Source organism: Pavona decussata, unplaced genomic scaffold (genome assembly GCF_977016875.1).
Source record: "Pavona decussata unplaced genomic scaffold, jaPavDecu1.1 SCAFFOLD_272, whole genome shotgun sequence".
NCBI classification, from domain to species: Eukaryota; Metazoa; Cnidaria; class Anthozoa; order Scleractinia; family Agariciidae; genus Pavona; species Pavona decussata.
The window spans coordinates 180,001-202,181 of record NW_028145674.1 but is presented as its reverse complement, the minus strand read 5'-3'; the positions used below and the strand labels follow the sequence as shown (position 1 = coordinate 202,181).

Below are 22,181 nucleotides of genomic sequence, written 5' to 3'. Positions count from 1 at the left end.
ATTCGATCGACGTACAGTCAAAGCAATCAAGAATTCAGACTGACGTCTGTGAATCTTAATATAGATCACTCTCGAAACTTTTCATAACAGCATGACGCACTTCTCAAAACACGGTTTCGATGAGCATGGGTAACTGAGTAACAAACAGTATTGCGGGAGGGCTATTCTAAGAACAAAATAGCTCATAAAAGTCCAAACTTCATTCGGGTTTAATCAGCCGCAATTTGCCTTTTTACATTTGCTATCAAAATGGCGATAATGGCCAGAAGGAAATTCATGGAGAAGCGAGGTTGGTAGATATAAGTTAATTTACCACTACAGTTAGAAGTTCGGTATGTCGAACCCCCAATACTGACTCAAACGTCTAGCTGAGTCGGGATGAAAGCAGTTCTACTTGCTTTGATCATTACAGTAAATTAACACACGGTAACTCAAACTTTCAGGGTAACCCGCGTTAGTTTTTTTTTAAACCTAAATGTTCGAGTGAGCCTGATCATACCAAACAGCAGAGCAGTTATTTCACCAGGAAACTGGCAAGGCAAAGTTCTCTTGGGAAGATTTTACATAACAAGTTTAATTTCTTTGTGTCTATGACAAAATCTGGCACGTTCTTGAACATGGAGGTTTGTTAAGGAAAAAATCAGTCAAGGCCTAAAACAATAGCTCAATCATGCGTGTGAGGTTGTGTTTTGGCACCAAGGCACAAGGACGTTTGTCAGAGTTCGGAAGGCTTCAATCGCATCTTAAATTCGAATTGAATTCTAAAAATTAACTAGCGTTTCCTTGGGTGTAGTGTCACTTAAAGTGCTCCCAGCCCCACGTTTCTTAACTCAAATAAATCTATGTTTTATTCCAAGTATTTCTCGGAAAATAATTAGATTCGGTTAAATCCTCGATTTTCTAGATGCCCTTCCAAAGTGTTCTCGGCCAAACAGGAAGTTGATGATGTAATGCACAAGGGACTTTCCCGCTGATAGGTCTGAACTTGCCCTATTGTTTTCAAGGTCATGAGACAGTCGTGTGATTTTTTCAACCAATCACAGACTTCACATTTTTACTCCACAATTGTGAAATTTTTCAGTGAATCACATAGTCATTTGTGAAGTTGATGAGTCTAGATGCCTATTTCTCTGAAACAGATCAACGCTGCGAAAGTGTATATATTAGTATATACCCCACAGGTGAATAGTGCTTTTCGCGCGCGCTGATTGGCTAGCTCGGAGGTGATTAGCCAAGTACTATTCACCTCCGAGCAGCCGAAGAGAAACAAGATGGCTTCCCGTTTCACCACGGTCACTTAAGAGGAAAATATTTCGATAAAAGGGACGTTTATAAAAAATACAAAAATGGCAACAAAGTTTGGTTTGACGGCATTACGTGGTAAGTTATTTAATCTTTCAAACCTTATATATATTCTAGGGCGAAAACTAAAAATACGATGCATTGTTTACGAAAACTGTCGAGCATTATAATTACAATGTGAACAATAAAACATCTAATGTTTTGCAGCTTAATTTTAAAAACAGGACAAATTTCACACGATAATCAAAGAACAGACACGTAGCAACTAAACAAGTGCTTCCAGAAGTTTTATTTGTCCGCAAAAAAGCGAGACAAATCTTTCTACAATAAGAAATCGCTCAGTACCGCACGGCGTGCGAGATTTTTAAATTTCCCACCATTTGTCGGCATATTGTCAAAAATAAAGTAATTTTTGGTCCATTTTTTATTCAGCTTGTGTGGTATATACTAAAACAACTATTCACCTCAGTGTCGGTGAAAGTGATGGATATTTACCTCGCCGCTTCGCGGCTAAGTAAATATCCATCACTATTCACCTCCACTTTGGTGAATAATTGTTTAATATTCACATCATTCAAAACCGGAAAATGATTCTCGGAAAAATATTACTCAGAAATAGATGTTTTGACTGAATAATTGTTGACTTTCGTTTAACAGTAAAATCTGATGTAATAATATAGAATGATTTGCAACCAAATACTCCATCAAGCTTTTGTTGAATTGGGCCATATCGATTGCCCGTTTTGTTGTGATCGCATGCTGGAATGTAAGCCAATTCAACATCAACAGTGTTGCCCAGCTGAGGAACTTGACATTATTGATAGATATCAATATACATGCCTGAACTGTGAGGAATTTCAAACAGAATATATCGATTTTCGTGAGAATTTGTTTAAAATTTACAAAAAGAGTGTCTATAATCGGAGATATCATTTGGCAAACACATTGGATCAATTTATTATCAAACATGGAGTCAATTTGAAGATACATGATAGTTTCAAAATCTATAAAATATTTCTGGAAATCAATAGAATACTTTCAAAAATGCATAATAAAAGAAAGGGAATAATAAGTTTGAAATATCTTTCGTTCAGAATATTTGTTCTCATGAAATTGGATCACAAAAATATTGCACTCTCAAAGTCTGAAACAACCATTGACTCTTACAGACTTTATTGGAAGCAAATAATGCATCATTATGGTGTTAAAATAATGGGTATCATACATAAGTGAATATCTGATATTTGTTGTCATACATATCTCCCCATTTGTCCACAATCGGGGTATTATCAAGAATAAAGTCATCATTTTGTGTTAATTTGCCTGTTAACTCATCTGTATCAAAATTCCCAATCCTCATGATTTCTTTGATTTCATTCAATAGATTCCCATATGTTTGAAAAGCATATTGACATTGATACAATTTGATTGCAACATCTTTATGCTCCATATAAGCTTGAATCAAGATTGAAACCGAAGATATTGCCAATAATGATGTCTCACTTGTTGTAATAGTTGATGCTATTCCACCTGTTGCAAACACAATTGATGCAATATTTCCTGCTAACTTCCATTTCTTCAATCTTTTGTATGCACTTTTGTACATCCACATCTTTTTGTGATAAGACATGTAATAAGCTTTTAATTCATTAATTTTATCTTTTGATAATCTTTTTGAAATATGGTTGAAATTAATTACCAACCTCCTCTTCTGCTTTTTCTGACTTTGTTGCATATATCAATGGTTTAGACATATGTTTCCTTCCGAAAGAGTTTTCCATCAATTATGACTCCATTGATTGAATCAGAAACTGTTATTTTTACAACTATTCTCCTTTTTGGAAAGCTTCTCCATCGTCCATGAATATTCAAATATTTCATTGCATAGTCCTCAACAGTAACAAATGTCTGCTCACTTGATCCATGCCAATAGGCTCTATACACTGATATTTTCCTTCTCATATTATATTATTATCTTATTTTTTATGCAGAAATGTAATCCAGTTATTTTACCCAATAAAGGACATTTTCCAAATACATAGCATGTTTTGGATGCATCTATTGAATAAAAATAATCATTGTCCTTCCAATATGTATCATAAAACTGGCCGAAAGCATCATGTAATATTCCATGATATCTGATATATGGTTGCCATCCAAATAATCGATGGAAAACAGCTGTTAATTTCACATCTCCTGGGCCCAATAACCCGATTCCATCTTCATGAAGCTTCACTATTTCTTCAATTGGTATTTCATCATTGTAATGTTTTTGGTACAAATATTGGAAGACTAATCCACCTTTGATAATTGTGATATGTCTTGCTGTTATCTTGAATGGTGGTCCGATTTCATCAATTTTTTGAATAATATCTGGTAAATTATTGTGAACATAATCGATTATCTCTTTGATTTCGATCATTTGAATTATTTATATAGATTACACATTTTTATTCTGATGATGCAAAACCTGCTGCAGAGTCTTCTGATTCACCATCATTATTATCCGGCAATTGGACACGAATATACTCCACAAAATATTCCATATCGCAATCGGATGGCGCTGAATCAAAATAGCAATAATAGTTTCTGAATCCAACATCAAAAAAGAATTCCAGATTATTGAATGCTCCAGCCACATGCTCTGATTTTGCATGAAAATATCTATCAAATCGCCGAATATATGTGTCTGTGACAATTATCTCTTGTAATGTATTTATTCCTTCAATATCGTCTTTGCTTAATAATTTTATTCAAGTGTAGTTTGTTTTGGGAATTGTTCCCGCTTTTCGACCAATTCTCGTGGCAACCTGATTGGTCAAATATTCATCAACCCCTTTCACAAACTCACTTTTGAAATTTGATAACCACGTTGTGATCCTCTTATCAACTTCAACCATTGTTTCATCCATTGGGTCATCACTTTGTGGTTTTTCTGATTGTTGTGCCTCTAACTTGGCTGCAAACTCGGATGTTGTTGCAGATATTTTGGAATCAACTTTTGGCATTATTGTTTGTTTAATGCTTGAATCCAAAAGTCCTTTAACATCATCATCCAATTGTACCAAAGATTGCCTTATTTTCTCTGATATCAATGTTTTTATTATGTTTTCATTGTTGTTGACCAATTGTTGGACTGATACTGCATGATCTGAATTAACTCCATCTTTGATAATCAAATGGCGTTCTTCAGTATCCAAATTTCCATTATCATTGACATGAATTGACCCATACAACTTCGGATATTCAACAGTGTATTCCATTTTGTTTCCATCTTCATCAAGAATATGGTTTCCATTTTCATCTTCAACGTATGGCATTATATTTATATATCACACAATTTGGTATAAAATATCTCCGTGAAATGCAGCTACACCCCAACTATGAGACTATGAATTACCCCCCCGATCCCATAGAATGCTGGTACTATTGATACCAGACCTATTGGAAGTAAGATTAACATTCACCGTATCTTGTCGTTTGATTGTGAAATTATAAAAAGGGGGGGGGGGGGGGGGGGGCGTTTGGAGATTTAAATGAATATTCATTCTTGCTGATTTTCCTAATCTTGTTGTGAAAATTAGGTTGATTGAAATTATTTTAACATGAAAATCAAATGTACTTCGTTCTGATGTAACCCATTTATAAACTTAACCACCAGTAGATGAACTGTTGGAGAACTCCTTTGCAAGATATTTACCAGATATTGCTTTGATATATCTTTTCGTGGCAACATCCCCATCACTGACAGGATTTTTGACATTATAAATAGTCTTATTTCCAGCATTCCAATTACCACCACCATCGGCTACAAATAAATTTGACGCATTCAATATTCTCTTATTATTCATGTTCAAATTACCATTCACATCGGCTACAAATAAATTGGATGAATTGATTATTTTATGATTATTCATGTTCTAATCACCATTCACATCTGGTTGGAATAAATTAGATACATTCAGTATGTTATTATTATCCACATGCATTTGCATATTTCCATTTTTATATTCAAACATTGCATCATTTAAATCATCATAAACCCTTGGATCAACACTGTCAGACCAATCTTTAACAACCAAATAACCTTGTGGATTACTGACAGTAGCACTGCCATGCATAGTGAGACATATGTTATCTGGAGTCCGTTTACTATTATTGTTGAATTGTTCGAGCAGCTTGCTATGATTGGTAAAATCACGCTGTATGCTTTATGGATGTATGCTTCAGAAGCTTGACATGATTACTGAATATTGGTCATTTCTGGTGGATAAAACTCGAAAAAAATTGTATATGTTCCAATAGCAACAGGGTAAACATTAAATCCAATCCTTGATCTGTAATCAATACTCCCACTGTCTTTTTGAAGGCTAATACTATATTCTGTTGTGATGATTCATTGAAGTTTCGAATACCCAAGACAATGATATTGTATTCACTACTGCTCTCGTCGGCATCAACGAGGTGCTTGAATGCCTTTGTTTGATGGCTACTGACTAAATGTGATTGAGCCATATAAGCCTTGTACTGTTTGATTAGAATGATTGATCTCTTTGACTACAAAACCGACATTAGCGGCTTTATCTGACTCATTAGCTTGAAGTGTCCCGACATTTTTTATTTTTTTGATTGCCAGCATCAAATTCAGCAGTCATTGCAACGCTTCCATCTTTTTTCAAATAATCACCCAAATCGACATTACCACCAACTTTGGCAATTTTTGTATCCACATATGATTTGCTGGCTGCAGCTGAGTTGATTACAGGATCCGGCAGACCAATCAATGGATTCGTGTCCATGTTTAATATTCCACTGAATGTATCACCTGATTTTTTCACAAATGATTGTTCAAATTGTTGTTACGGCATTGCATTACTATTTCCTTGTGCAGGGGAAATGTCTTTTATTCTATGAAAATCCATGTCAAGGTCACTATTTGATACTTTTTGAAGATATTTTCCGTCACAAAAAACCGAGATGAACAACATCACCATTATTTTGTATATTGAACCCCAAATTAACCAATTGTTTATTATTAAAATTCATATTTCCAGTTAATGTTACACTACCATCTTTCTTAAAATAAGTTGATAAATCACCACCACCAGATGGAATGGCAGCAATTGCGGCATCCAATTGGGCTTTATTGACTGCTTCATGATCGGTGGTTGCTTCTCCCAAATTCTCTATTTTATTGTTATTCATATCAATATGTGTTTCCATTGGAAAAGCCTCTTTTCGAGACAAAACTATTGCCCTCACAGTATTATAAGTGACAGCTTTATTGGTGTTTCCTTGAACTGGATATGGTTGATTTGGAATATTGATTTGGTTTTTTTCAAATAATCACTCAAATCAGCTCCTCCACCACTAGATTTGATTTTAGCTATCTCACTATCAACATAATCTTTTGGAGCTGCAGCATGTGAATAAGTTGGATTCGTGATTCCCAACAATAATTGATCATTCATTCGCAGTGTTCCTCTCATTATACCACCTTGGAGACTCAAGAAGTTTGAATCAACATAGCCTTTATTGGTGGCTTTTTCATTAGTAATTGGATTCGGTACTTCAATATCTCGGAAACTTTTTTTCCTGTAATTGTTTGCTCAATTGATGTTATCACAGAATCTGATTTTATACCATTTTTACCATTCCAAAACGGAAGAGCTGGTATATGAAGACGAATATTGTTATAATTTTGGCGCTCCGCAAAGATGTGGACATCATCTGAATCATGAGTATCTTGTTCATGCTTAATGTACAAACCATATGTATGAACAGACCCTGCATTACTGTAAATAATGGCTTTATTATTGGCCACAATACCAGGCTGAACCCCTTCTAATAAGGAGATCTGTGATTTGACAATAGCATCATTGGGATCAGTACCTGGTTTCAGATTAATAATTTTTTTTTGTTTTGCATATCATAATTACCATTTTGGCTTAATTTGAACCCAATTCCTTGAGGACCTGCTGGTCCAAATGGGCCCATCATACCTTCAGTCCCAGTAGTGGAACTAGTATGTAAAATATGTTCGTTAAATATTCCCATTTATATCATTTGGTTATATTGTTCCATAAAAATTCCTATTTATTCTCTTCATTGGCTTATCAACATATCGAAATGAAAATGGTTTTTTGGTGGCTTTAATGTATTGATCCTTGTCGACCCCCAACTCACGGGATATCAAACTGCGTTTATTGCTGCTTGGAAAGTCATAAACACAAAAATGAGAGCAATTGAGTCGAATATCTTCTGGAGTTTTGTAACACGATTGGCTCAGATAAATAACAGAGCAGTTTTTGTGTCTGCCACGAATGAAATAATCAATCAATTGTTTCTGTTTTTTTTTTTTCACAAATAAAGTCATCAAATATGACGATCTTCTGTGATTCATCATCCATCAAATCCTCTACTGGAACTATCTCATGGAAAAAAGAACATTGTAGTCAACACTATTTGATATATCAGTCAGTGTTTGAATCATATCTTTGAATTTTTGTTGTTCAAGATTTTTTGCATAAAGATGTATTTGATCGTAAAACAAAAGTGGTTTCATCAGCATATGGTACAATAGATTGGTCTTTCCAGATCCTGAATTACCACAAATCAGCATCCGAAAAGTATCATTTGGCATGTAACCATAGAGTTGTTTAAAATCATTATTTTTATCATGCCTGTCATAATTTGGTATTTCCAAGTCTATCAATATATCAGATAAGTTCAGATAAGTCATTGTTTTACTCAACAAGCTAAAAAAAGTTGTTGATTTCTATATGATTTCCAAAAAATAAGTTAATGTAAGTTGAGATAAGTTAATATAAGTAAATATTATAATGGACTTACAAAGATTTAAAACAATTATCTGAAGCCAAGACTAAGGCTGGAACAATAACCAAACAAGTTAGAGCTACATTGAGAGAATACAAGCATGGTAAACAAGATTTACAGCAAGGTTTATCAGAAACGTTTTGTCATGATATTCAGCGGTATTATTACATTTCATTGTTGCCTAGTAACACTCGGTACATGCACAGTGTCGTATTACAAGAGAACCATGTGCTTTAGCCTAATGGCGGACTTTGTAAGCTTTTGTTGTGTTTATTAAATAAACTTTTGTGAGATTTCAAGACATGGTGGCAGCGGAAAAACGTGGAAAGTGCTGAAATTAAGCCCTCCAGAGAGTTATTTTTCCAAACCCCTCGACTGGCCAGATTGGAAGCAGAATTTCCTGCGATTTCGACTCGCAACGAAGCTTCACAAAGAGGGCAGCGATGTCCAGGTCAGTGCTCTCGTTTAAACAATGGGGAGAGAAGCCGAACATGTGTACAAGTCCTTTACCTTACCAGAGGGAGACGAGAAGAAATTTGACGTGATATTGGCAAAGTTTGATGAGCATCTCGTTCCAAAACGGAACGTAATTCACGAGCGAGCACGTTTTCACCAAAGGAACCAAAGACAAGGAGAGACGGTCGAATCCTTCTTTCGAAGCCTTTATGAGATAGCGGAACACTGTGATTTTACAACCAGTCGGGATCAGCAAATACGAGATAGGATCGTCATCGGAATTTTGGACAAGAACGTGTCTCAGAAGTTACAGTTAAAAGCAGATTTATCGCTTGAAGCAGCGATTCAAATAGCTCGCCAGTCAGAAATGGTGAAGTCTCAGATTACAGATCAGAACTCCCTCGCAGTGAAGAATCTGGAAGAGGTGCAAGGCCAGAAGAAGCCAGTTCCCTCTCGTCCGAGGAGAGGAAAAGCGAAGAAAGCGGAGTCCTTCCAAAAGCAAAGTCAGAAGAAATGTGGCAGATGCGGTCTCAACCACTCAAAGCCAGAACACTGTCTAGCAAAGGATAAGAAGTGTTTAAAATGCCAAAACGTGGGCCACTTTGCAGCTGTGTGTCGGTCTAAGCTTGTAAATGTGGTGCAAAGAGATGATGGTGTTGTTGCAAAAGGCAGCGGCGTTGACCATTGGTTTTTAGGTGCTTTATCTGGTGATTCACTTGAGGACACTACGTGGAGAGTTCAGCTCAAGGTTAGCGGTAAGCCAGTAGTTTTCAAGATCGACACGGGTGCAGATATAACTGCGATGTCCAAGTCTACTTTTGACACTCTGCCACACCAGCCTAAGTTACATCCATTCAGGATAGCCCTTTTTAGTCCCGGAGGCGAATTACAGGGTGCTGGACAGTTTACAACAACAGTGACATGTTGCAATAAGAACTATGAAGTAGACATCTTCGTAATAAGTGGAGAATATGCAAGTAATTTGCTGGGTAGACAAACAGCCTGCGAAATGGGTCTAGTAGCGAGGTTAGAAGAGGTGGATGCAGAGTTGTTTGGAGACATATGTCTGTTAAAGTGTGAGCCAACAAGGATCCAGTTGGATGAGAATGTTGAACCTTATTGCATCAACACAGCCAGGAGGATTGCTTTCCCTCTGATGCCAAAAGTAGAAGAAGAGCTAAAGCGGATGGAAGACGCCGATACCATTGAAAGAGTCACAGGGCCGACAGAATGGTGCGTGCCCATGGTACCCGTGCAGAAAAGTAATAACAAGCTGAGGATCTGCGTTGATCTGAGAAAATTGAATGGTGCGGTCAAGCGTGCAAGATTTGTTTTGCCTACCTTGGGAGACATCGCTCCAAAGCTAGCTGGTGCTCAGTACTTTTCCAAGCTGGATGCATCAGGCGGATTCTGGCAGATTCCCCTCCATCCAGACGGTGCCAAATTGACCACGTTCATCACTCCAATGGGGCGGTTCTGTTTTAAACGACTGCCGTTTGGAATTACTTGTGCCCCAGAGATCTTTCAATGTGAAATGACTGACTTGCTAAAGAATGAGGAAGGCTGCGAAGCAATCATGGATGATATTATTGTGTATGGAAAGTCTGCTGAGGAGCGTGATGAGAACTTACGGAAAACACTTGAAATCATCAAGGAGTCAGGTCTGAAACTAAACAGGGAGAAATGTGAGTTCAAGAAAGACAGGTTAACCTACTTCGGACATGTCCTCAGTGCTGACGGAGTAAGTCCAGACCCTAAAAAGGTAAAAGCCATCAGAGAACTAGAAGCGCCAAACAATGTGCCGGAGCTACGCAGAGTAATGGGCATGATTAACTACCTCGGAAGGTTCATACCAAACCTTGCTACAGAAATGCATCCAATGTCTGATCTGTTGAAGTTTGACAGTGTTTGGACTTGGGGACCTCCCCAGCAAAAGGCATTTGACAAGGTCAAGAAGATAATCTCAAGTTCCACTGTGTTAGCGTTCTATGAGCCAAAGAAGCCAACTGTTGTGTGTGCGGATGCTAGTAGCTATGGAATTGGTGGGGTTCTGATGCAAGAGCATGATGGCCAACTCCGTCCAGTTGCGTTTTGTTCAAGAACACTGACACAGGCTGAAGTCAAATATGCCCAAATTCGGAAGGAGTGTCTGGCCGCGGTGTGGACGTGTGAGAGGTTATTACGTTATCTGGTGGGACTTCCAACTTTCAAGCTTTTGACAGATCACAAACCATTAGTTCCACTGATCAACCACAGAGAGCTAGACAAGACACCACTAAGATGCCAGCGGCTGTTAATGCGTCTGATGAGGTTCAACCCTCAAGCGGAACATGTTCCAGGCAAGCAAATGGTGGTGGCAGATACCTTGTCTAGAAGCCCTCTTAAGCAAGAGCAGGAGCCAGACACCATAGAAGATGTTCAAGCGTATGTAAGCTTGATTGAGTCTACCAGGCCAGCCACCGATACTCAGATGATGAGGATCAGAGAAGCAACTGCCAGAGATGTACAGCTCCAAAAGGCGATAGAACTAACATTACAAGGGTGTCCAGAGCGCGTGGAAGAGGCCCCACTCCAGGTACGAGCGTTCTTCGATTCTCGGGGACACCTGTCGATAAGCGATGGCCTTCTAACATACGATGATCGCATAGTGATACCCACTGACATGAGAGAAGAAATATTGGAGCGCATTCACACAGGGCACCAAGGAATCACAAAGTGTCGAGCACGTGCCAATTTGTCAGTATGGTGGCCTGGTATTTCTAAAGAGATTAAGGAAAAGGTTGAGTCTTGCCACTTCTGCCAAGAAAACCAAGAACTACCTCCGCTCCAACCAGGAGACTGGGTGAGAACCAAGCTAGATACTGAGAAGCAGTGGACTACAGAAGCTAAAGTCGTTGATAAAGATCAAAGCCCAAGGTCATACGTTATTGACTCTGGTGGTCGAATGTTGCGAAGAAATCGGAGGTACCTGAGAAGGATCCCTCTACCCACTTGTGAAGATCCACAAGAGGACGACTCTCCGATTCCAGAAACCAGTAGTGAGACTACCACTAAACTTGTTCAGGAGAACTCTGCTCCGGAAGTTAGCAACACCAGCCTCAAAAGCAACTTGGATCTTATCCCAGAACAGAGGACCTCCAGTGGGAGACTTATCAGGAAACCTGTTCGTTATAGAGAGTGACTTTGATAGTGTTAACAATTTTAGAAATGAACTTTGAATGGACACTTGACTGTAATCCTCAAGTTTACAAGGGACGGGTCAAGCTTCTAAGTTCTCTTAATTAGCTTTAGTTCAGATTCAGTACATGTTGTCCGAATAAGTTTTTTCTTAAGTTTTTTTTAATCCTCAAAAGGGGGAGATGTCATGATATTCAGCGGTATTATTACATTTCATTGTTGCCTAGTAACACTCGGTACATGCGCAGTGTCGTATTACAAGAGAACCATGTGCTTTAGCCTAATGGCGGACTTTGTAAGCTTTTGTTGTGTTTATTAAATAAACTTTTGTGAGATTTCAAGACATGGTGGCAGCGGAAAAACGTAGAAAGTGCTGAAATTAAGCCCTCCAGAGAGTTATTTTTCCAAGACACGTTTAAACCAATTACACCTTTTGCCCTTCATTATCAGGAAATAAATTTAAATTAGCGCGAAACATTGGTCAATAAAATTAATGTATAATCAGTCTAACTAGGAAATGAAACATTTCAATTTGTGGCAGAGTCATTAAGGAGTTTTGTATCAAAAAGAAGATTTATTAAGGCCAATTAGAATAGCTTTTTATTGAAAACAACATTCTTTAGTGCGAATGAAGATTAATTAACCTAGGGTTAACGTTCCATTGCGCGAATAAAATTTCAACTACAAAAGATTTTTAGTTACGTGGTTTCTGACTAATTTCCCAATGGATTAATATGGATGCTTAAGTTTAAAAACGATGCTGTACATGTGCACACTGGTTTCGCAGTAATGGAGCACAGAGTTCGTCGAAACCGTATCCCAATTGAGCGTGGCGAAAGGATAGTTAGGGAGTTTGAAGACCCCCGCGAGAAGAGGAGAAACGTGAACACTATAATTGCCAGAAAATGTGCAGCGTGGTTTAGGTTTATGCAGACTTACATATACCACGATGTTTGAATGGGGAGTTGATTGAAGGATAGAGCTAAGACTTGCTTGATTGTTACGCTGACTGTATCTCTGTTGTAATGAATTTTTTCCTCGTTAAAGAACATTAAGAAGCGTCTAATGTTTGTTCATTCCCTTAAACGTTTGTTATTTCCATTAAATTGAACTGATATTCGCATTAATGAACGTTCTTCTCTCTGTAAAACGCCTTATTGATGACCCCGAAAATTAAAACGTTTGTCTATATTTTCATACAATGATTACACATTCGCTTTAATAATTTAATTTTTAACACTAATGAAAATGTATTTCCTGATAATGAAGGGCAATAGGTGTATTAAAGCTCAGGAAGAGACGAAACAAACAATTAATGCCAAACAGGACAAATTGATTGAACAATTAGAGAAAAACCAGAAAGCACTTACTTCAGGTTTGGAAGACATTGCTATGTTAAATTATCAGCCTGAAACACAACCACAATCAACAGAAACAAAGCAACCAATCGGCTATAAACCAACAACATTGCACTCTGGTTTTCAATCCAATCTGGATGCGGGCTTTGATGCCGATGACATAACAAAATTGATACAATTCAATCTGTACCCCCGAGTATGGTCACCGATTCCGTTGTTAAAGGGGATCTTAATATCGGTGATTATGATAAGAATAAACTTGGTGCGAAAAAAGGTAATTTATCAAAAGGTCAAGGCAAAACCAAGAATAAAGACCAAATTGATGCACTAACCAAAGATATCAAACTATTGCAAAAATACAGAGAGCGCTCTCAAATCATCCCCGAGGGTGTTAAAACTATCAAAAAAGGTTATGGCTTTACTCAACCAAAGAGAAATGCATATAAAATATCATCGTCTGGGCAATGTGGTGGGTTAATGATTGATATTCCAAAATTAATGGGACAACTCAGACTTGTGGCCACAAAAGATAATCAAAAAGTCATGGACAAAAAAGTTGATTTTGACACAATTGATTTGTTGACCAAGAGATTCCATTCAAAAAAGAAATAGCGATATTGCCAAAATGTTTTTTAATGAATTAAACCAACTCAGTAAGATTCCCATCCCTAAATCAAGCGAGAAATTCAAGAAATTGGGCTCTGGTGTTGTTCATTTTAATGATCCAAATGATTTACTCGATAGAATGGAACTGCTTGCTGGATCAATTTTGGCCGGCAATAATGGGGTCAAAGAGGAATTTTCACAAATAGCCCATAAGAAGAATCATCCGGCTTTTATCAATAACAAAGAACTCATTGATTTATTGAAACAATATATAATGTAATGATATAAATGGAAGAAAGAGCAATTCATATTTCATCAGTTAACCGAAAAAAACAGGTTGAAGTTGGTCTGAAGACTTTATTGTCAAATTTGATCCACCAATGAAGCTGGACCAAACTATGAAACATGACCTAGCTGTGGATCGAGTTTCAATGACATATTCGGGGCTTAATGTTCATGCTGGATACAATAATAATACCATCAAGTATTAAAAAGATAATGGCACATCATGGGAAACAATCACATTTGTCGATGGTGATTTCAATGATGATTTCAATGATTATATAAATCAAGTGATTGAAGAAAATGATGATAAACCAGCCAATGGTGTGGCTATTTATCTGTATTTCGTACTTTCATCATATCGTGTTGTTATCGAATTGGAGAAAGAATGGCAATTGGATATAAGAAATTCCAACTTCGGGAATTTTATTGGCTTTCAACCAAAGATAGTGACTTCAACCGAACATGGGGTCAAATTACTGAATATAAGCAATGATATTGATGTTTTGAATATCAATTGTGATCTCATAACCGATAGCATCAGGGATGGACGATTCACGAATACAATGATTATGATTCCCACTGATAATTTGACAAGGAGTTATCCATTCATATTTGAACCCAAAAGAGCTTTATTCAAAAAATTAATTATTTCTGAAATACGAATCACAGTCACAGATGCTTTGGGAAGGCCGGTTAATTTGAATTGAATTGACTGTTTCATGACTTTGATTCTACTTTCTAGTTTAATGTAATATAACAATATATGGTGCGACAAAACGAATTTAAACCACGTTTTGACCCAGAATTTGGTCGTTATATCATTGATGAATCCATTCATGGGGAAGGCCTGATGGATGTTTTCAAAGTTGTTGGTTCAAAAATATTTAGTAAAACAGCGAAAGAATTGGCCTCCAAAGGCGTCAAAACAGGGGCAACAAAAGCTGTAACAAAGACCGGGGAGCATATTGGAAACAAAGCTGGCCACTGACTGATTTTCAAATAGCTGAGAGGGTCAATCAGATGATATCCGGAGGGAAACTCAAAAGAAGAAAAGGAAAATAATGTAACATAAGATTATAAATGAAATCATTCAGAAATCCAAAATATATTGAACGATTTGGAGATGTTTTCTTTCCACTAGAAACACCTTTGAACACTGGAAATCCAGGAAATAACAATTCACAAAAGAAAGAGGGGTATCGTTAGCAATTCAACACGACAAAGAACTGCTGATTTATCAAGAGTTTACAGGGATATTCTCAAATATGTGCATGCTGACAATGAATATAGTCAAGGGACTTGACTGAATATCAACAACTTCAGAACATTATTCCCACTCGTCTTTTTCGATTTAACAAAACAAAAAATGGATATCAAAGATGGAACAACAAAACTAACATTCGATTATGAATTATCGGCTGGAGCAAATGCTGATTATTCAGTTTATGCATTAACATTATATGAACAAGATGTTGAGCTGGTTCAAAGGGATTAAAAACTATTGTTAATTCAATCAGTTGACAGCCATTTTATAAATGTTGTGAAATACCAACCCATGAAAGGATCATCATACATTCTATTACCTCCTGAGCTCCAAAATTCGTCCAAAGGTATTATTAACAGGCAAAATTATCATGATGATGATGAATGTTTCAGATGGTGCCATATCAGATTTTCATGCCCAGAGAAACAAGATCCACAGCAAATAAAAAACTGATAAGAAATATGTTTCCAATTTGGATTATACAGGAATTGAGTTTCCTGTTTCAGTCAAACAATATAACTTGAGAAGCAATGAATGCTTTTAAAAAAGACTTTTTCAAATTGATGAATAATTCAGTCTTTGGTAAAACAATAGAAAATATCAGAAAGCGGGAAGATATCAGACTTGTGACTGATGAAAAGAAATTATTAAGACTAGCATCAATGGCCGAATTTATACTAGAGACGAATTATCCGTCTAGACGGATTATCCGTCAGACGGATAACTCGTCTAAGTATAAATCCGGAGCCGAATTTTGACGAATAATTTGTCTAGATATTTTACGCGGGTTACACGACGGGTGTTTCGGTGTTGAGGAGCCGAGTGGAAGCTTGGGTAGAGGTCAAAACCAATATGGCGGCACTCGTAGCGTTGCAATTGTTGACGAACACGTCAAGAAGAACATTAGAAATGCATGCAACGGTGTAATCACTTCCTCTGGAGAGTGGATCAGATATAACTTCCGCGAAGACGTCCGTGTCTTGATCTGTCCAAGTCAACTTCTTGTTTGTTTTCCCTTTCTTTTTTGCGATTACTTTAAAGGAAGCAGATTCCTTACGGGACGCCATCTTGAAATAAGCATCCCAGGAAACATTGCGAAAATATAGAGATCAGTCCCTCTCCTGAGGAAACCTCGTCAAAAAACCGTCTACGTTCTGTCTAGGTATAGATTTAGATAGATAGATAGTACAATCTGTCTAAACGAATTATTCGTCCGTTAGCACGTTTATAAGACGTGCTAACAGACGAATCAGCCTCGGACGAATTTTGCTCCATAATTTGTCACGGTCTTCGCACCGGATTTATACTAGAGACGGATTATCCGTTTGAGACGGATAATCCGTCTAGACGGATAATTCGTCTCTAGTATAATTTTGGCCAATGCCTACTGTTATGAGCAGTAAAATATTCAATGAGAATCTAACGACTGTGCATAAAATCAAGGAAACACTGACTCTCAGTGGGCCGGCATATGTGGGGATGTCTATTCTTGATCTTAGCAAGACGCTGATGTATAATTTCCATCATAGTTATATCAAACGCAAATACGGCAACAAGGCACAACTCTTCTTTACTGACACTGACAGTCTGACATATGAGGTCGAGGCGGATGATGTCTATCTGGACTTTTGGAAGGATAAACATTCATTTGATAACAGCGATTATCCACAAGAAAGCCTGTATTATAGCAACAAGAATAAGAAAGTTAACGGGAAATTTAAGGATGAAGCAGGCGGAATTCCAAGAACTGAATTAATGGGACTAAGATCCAAAATGTTTTCATACATTAAAGACAATGTTTAGGGAGCTTAAGATCCGACGACGGCGGGTGTCTGCGACGGCAACTATGACCGTGGAAAACTGGGGAGAGACCGCCGTTGTAAGGAGTGAAAGTAAAACTTAAGAAACCGACCAGAGGACGGCTGTGTGTTGAAGAAAGGGTTCAATAATTTTTATTGTAGTTATAGCTTCATTTAGATCGGCTAGTGGCCCTCTCCTTGAAAGCTTCGACGACTGCGAAATTTCAGAGTACGAATTTGTTCTCTTGTACGGTTAAAATAACTTGAAAAATCCAGAATTTTCTTTTGCTTCTTCATTCCATAAAGATTCTGCCATTTAAAATTACATATTTTCAATGCAGGTAACAAGACAACGTGTAAATATGCGTACAGACAAAACCAAACCAGATTAAAAAAAAAACTTGTAAATATAGCAATTGGAGGAAAAGGCGGGTCGGAGAACAGAAATCATCGCTGAACTAATGAAGAAGATACAATATTTCAACTATACTCCAAAGCCATAATTATGTCACGACATGATTGTAACTCTGTAATGGAGTTGAAATATTGTATCTTCTTCATTAGTTCTGCGATGATTTCTATTCTCGGAATCGCCTTTTTCCTTGTTGATTTAAAACTGTCGGATGGATCTGGATCAAAACAAGCTCGATTTTGTGTTGTCAACAAACTGAGCCGAGATTGTGGAATGTTGACTCGTTATTTCGATGAAGGACGACTCCTCTAATCTGGGTACAACAACAGAATTTAAACGAGGTATTTAATGACTGAAATCTTTCATATTATATTCCTAACATTTCATCACGAAAAAAGGAAAACTTACTGGTTTGGAATTGGCGGCTTCGTGACTGAAAGCCACAGCGGCTTTCCATGTGGTCATCGACAGCCCGCCAAGATGGACAAAATGAAACGGAGATTTATCCTTTAAAATCGTTTTCTCTTTTAAAATACTTAAATAAAACTATCCACTGAGATCGAAAAATCTTTAACTATTGAAAGTATCAAAGAATTTCGTCGAATAAGACCTAAAATGAGATAATTTTACTCACGTTTTAGACGCGACGGCAAACTAGGCATTTTGACGTCGTAGACAACACCGCTACGGCTGGAAACTTTTCACGATGGCTGTCCGGAAGTTATTTGGTAACTTATTTTACTTCCGCCCGCCGTCACAGACACCGGCCGTCGCTCGGTAATAACAATGTGGACGGACCGCGAAGGGCATCAAGAAGTTTGTAATTAAAAACGATATCAAACATGCAAATTACAAAGATGTGTTATTCAATAATAAACAATTGCATCACAAAATGAAAACAATTGGCAGTGAGAAACATCAACTTGGCAGTTATGAGATTAACAAAACATCGTTGTCATGCTTTGATGATAAAAGATACATTCATGATAATGGCATAACGAGTTACGCTTACGGTCATTACAAAATCTAAATACAAACATTCTTTCACTTTTCCATAAATCAGTATCCATGCTGTGGAGAAGCAATGTCTCTAAAACACCAAAATCTAGCATTCTGTTTGAAGCTTAAAGTGTCATACAATCAACAATGTTTAAAACAGTCATTGTGGAATTGAAGGTTGACGTGTTGGTGGTGTAGGATATGGCGTTGCTTCCACCAATCTGGCTGCCCTTCTTGACAACTTAAATCTCCGTTTTTGATCCCCTTTTCGAGTTTGTCTCTCAGTAAATAGGATTATTTGGTCTTGCAGTAAGCGCCGAGACTGTTCGTTTTTGATGGCAATGCGACATTGGTTAAGAACGTCTTTCATGACATCCTTCTCCGCTTCCAATTTCCCAAGGTTGGAACTGCCAAGATTAGCATAAAATGATGGGATATCCATCTTAATATTCGGCTTTAAATGCTGTACTGTATAGTCTTTGCATCCGTTATGTTGTTGCATACACTTTCGTAGCGTTGGTCTAACTGTTTCAGAGAAATAGGCATCTTGACTCATCAACTTCACAAATTACTATGTGATTCACTGAAAAATTTCACAATTGTAAAAGAAAAATGTCAAGCCTGTGATTGGTTGAAAAAATCTTATACGACTGTCTCATGACCTTGAAAAGAAATAGGGAAAGTTCAGACCTTTCAGCGGGAAAGTCCCTTATGTATTACATCAAAAACTTCCTGTTTTGCCGAGAATGATTTTCCAGTTTTGAATGATGTGAATATTTTAATATCTAAATAATGAATTCCAATATATAGTTTTCCAAAGTATTTGGGTATTGAAATGCACCATTAATATATAAACAATGAATTCCAATATAATTTTCCGCTAATATTCAATGGTTTGATAGTAGTTTTGAAGAAAACTTTTGAATCAGCATTTGAAACAGAGTAGTTATACAGTTGGAGGAGCGAAGCGATACGAGCGCAGATGAGGATTGGGTTGAACAAAATTGGAGCGAGCAAAGCGAGATTCAATTGCAGAGAGACCAAATCTGACCAATGTGCTGATACCCCCAACTGTATAACTACTCACGGTTAGATAAGAATGGTTCATTGGGTAACAACTAGTATTGCCGAAGGGCTACTCTATTAAAGGTCACTCAAAAGAAGTCCAAAAATTCACTTGCGTTCCATCAGCTGCAGTTGGCCCTTTATATAGCTAGTGTCAAAATCGCTATAATGGCCAGAGGGATATTAAAGGGGAAGCGAGGTGGGCAGCTATGAGATAATTTACCACTACAGTAGAATTTTGTTATCTCGAACTTCTCACTCCGCATTGTTTTGATCATTACAGTAAATTAACAGACGATAACTGAAAGTTGCAGAGTTACCCTTGCTGGTTTCATTTTTCACCTAAATATTCGAGTTATCCTGATTTCCACTTTACATAATCGTGTACAAGGTTTTTCAGACTTTCAAAGCGTGAATGAACGTTAATTAATTGGATTTGCGGTTGTGTCTCGGTTGTGGCTCGGGCTAAAACGAGCCTGAGTAGGGCCAAACCACATTGTTACGCCCGCGAAAACCAAATCCACACTACAAATCACCGATTACTGAAGAGTTATCGACGTGATAGTACGTCTGGGCGGATGATCCGTCTCTAGTATAAACCTGGTAATGTCTTTAAGCTTGAGAAAACATCTTAGGATTTGCTTGTAGAACACGTTTTAGTAAAGATCTTCTTCAAACTCAAGCAAGTTTAAAATAAGTTTGAATTTACCCTGGAATTTACTTTAAATATAAATCAAATATATAAGTTCTCTTTTCGTTTGCTACAGATACGTGAAAAAATAAATCATGGCGATGAATGGGAACATTACTCGTCATATGAGGCACATGCAAAGTAAGATACACGAGGAGAAAGAAAAGCGAAAAGGCCTCAAAGAAATGAATCTGTTCGTCCTGGACAATTCCCTGCGGGAGAGCACCGTTGGTCAGCTGCGTGGTCACACAATTGAGAATAAGTGGAAAATATATGAACAGGTAGATGTGGCGTTTTCTTTCAAAAACAGAATTGCTGAAATGTTCTGAAACACAGATCCCAATATTTTTCCCCCAGGGCAGGCTAAGGCACTTAAATTGAGCGTTCACTGCATGAAATGATTCGCACACGGCTCTTGCTAACTACAATTTAGGGAATATTTTATGTTAAATAAAAATTTTAAAAGCTACTTACCGTCTTGCACTATTTCTCAATATGTGGTCCACATTCGGGCGGGGCTTAACTATTGGCAGTAGTGTAAATAAAAAGAAAGATGTGGTTTTTTTTTTACATAGATAAAAAAGGTTGGTTTCAAGCACATCATTGTCGCTTCTTTCTCCCACACGACGAGGGTGGGAGACACTTTCATTCGCCAGCTGAAGGAGAAAGGCGAAGACTTCACCAACCTTTATGCCTTCGCTGAGCTCCTGGAATCTGTTGACAAAGATGGAGTACCAGACACTAAGACCCTTCCAGTTGGTTTTCGGAAAATGAAAGAACTCGACATAAAAAACGCCATCATCGAGTTAGACCTGGCTTGGACAGGAATCAATTACAAGAAGTTCAAAGTCGAAGATATCAACCGACTGCTCTCTAAGAGGATGGCATGGTGTCGTAAAAGACTATCCAAAAATTCCAGGATATTCATCAACATACGTGACCTTCCATATGGAATGGTAAAGGCGCCCCAGCGCGTCTTTAAGGTGGTAAGGCACCTTTCCTCTCTTCCACCAGCTGACCGACCATTTGGTTTGATGTACGAGGAATCTGGCAATAACCTCCCAGAGGAGCTAGGTGCATGGACGGAAGCTATTCGCAGGGTTATGGACGACTGTGGATTCAAGAAAGGCCATCTACTTTTCCACGTCCACGAACAGTGGGGACTGGCAGACAGTACCCAGTTAGAATGCCTGGCTAAAGGTGCAAACGGCATTTGGGCGAGCCTGATTGTCGAAGGAGCCGCTTTGGGTCACGCCTGTTCAAGTGTTACACTAATGAACCTGATCCGCCTTGGTAATAAGAAGGTCCTTAAGAGATACAACTGTTCTGCTCTACGTAAAGCTGCACAAGAGGTCACCAGAATCACAACTGGGTTCGAGCCTTATAACAGGCAGGTTGTCTACGGCGAAAGAGCCGTAGACATGATCTTCGGCATTCCCAACTTTCCACCAGGGAAGGAAGAGTTTGATATTGCCAAGTTCTTTGGTGAAGAACCTCCCATTAGAATAACGACTCTAGCAACCCCTCAGATGGTTGTAGACCGGCTGAAGAGCTTGTTTGGACACGATGAACAGTTCACAGAAGAGATTGCCAAAAGGATGCTGGAGGTAATGCTAGAAGATCTCCATCAGAACAGGAAGGAAGAGTACATGAGCTCTGTCGGGCTTGCCTTATTGTTTGATCGTTCAGGTGGAAAGCTCACCAAGACAATGTGCGAGGTCATCGCCCAAGAAGAACCACAGGAGGGCCACGCTCAAACGCTGATTGGTGAGATTCGTGCAATGTGGGATGTGTGGGACCTGAGGGATGGCCAGAAGGATGACAAGCTTGAGTTTGATGCTTTTTACAATGGCTTCATGGGTCCATATTTTGGTTGCTACAGATGCGACGAGACAAAGCGCGCCTTGAAAGCCATCGACATGGATGAAGA

At 38.0% G+C, this 22,181-nt stretch overlaps 1 protein-coding gene and 1 long non-coding RNA gene across 4 annotated transcripts in view; both read left to right on the top strand.

Annotated features, from left to right (window-relative positions):
* Positions 1–22,181, top strand: part of LOC146455564 (uncharacterized) — a 186,923-nt gene that overhangs the window by 102,635 nt on the left and 62,107 nt on the right. The gene's annotated exons all lie outside the window — the stretch shown is intronic.
* The window catches only part of LOC146455569 (uncharacterized), a 24,435-nt gene continuing 2,339 nt past the window's right edge, over positions 86–22,181 (top strand). For 2 of the 3 annotated variants that reach the window (XR_014858973.1, XM_085093955.1), the window contains exons 1-3: positions 86–289; positions 20,328–20,532; positions 20,827–22,181. The exon at positions 20,827–22,181 is cut by the window's right edge. Coding sequence is in view for 2 of the 3 variants with exons in the window: in XM_085093955.1 (XP_084950081.1) it covers positions 20,347–20,532; positions 20,827–22,181 (1,541 nt within the window). In the remaining variant the exon portion in view is untranslated. Of the gene's footprint in view, positions 290–1,056; positions 1,381–20,327; positions 20,533–20,826 lie in introns of those variants that run through there. The other variant, XM_085093956.1, reaches the window with a different exon arrangement.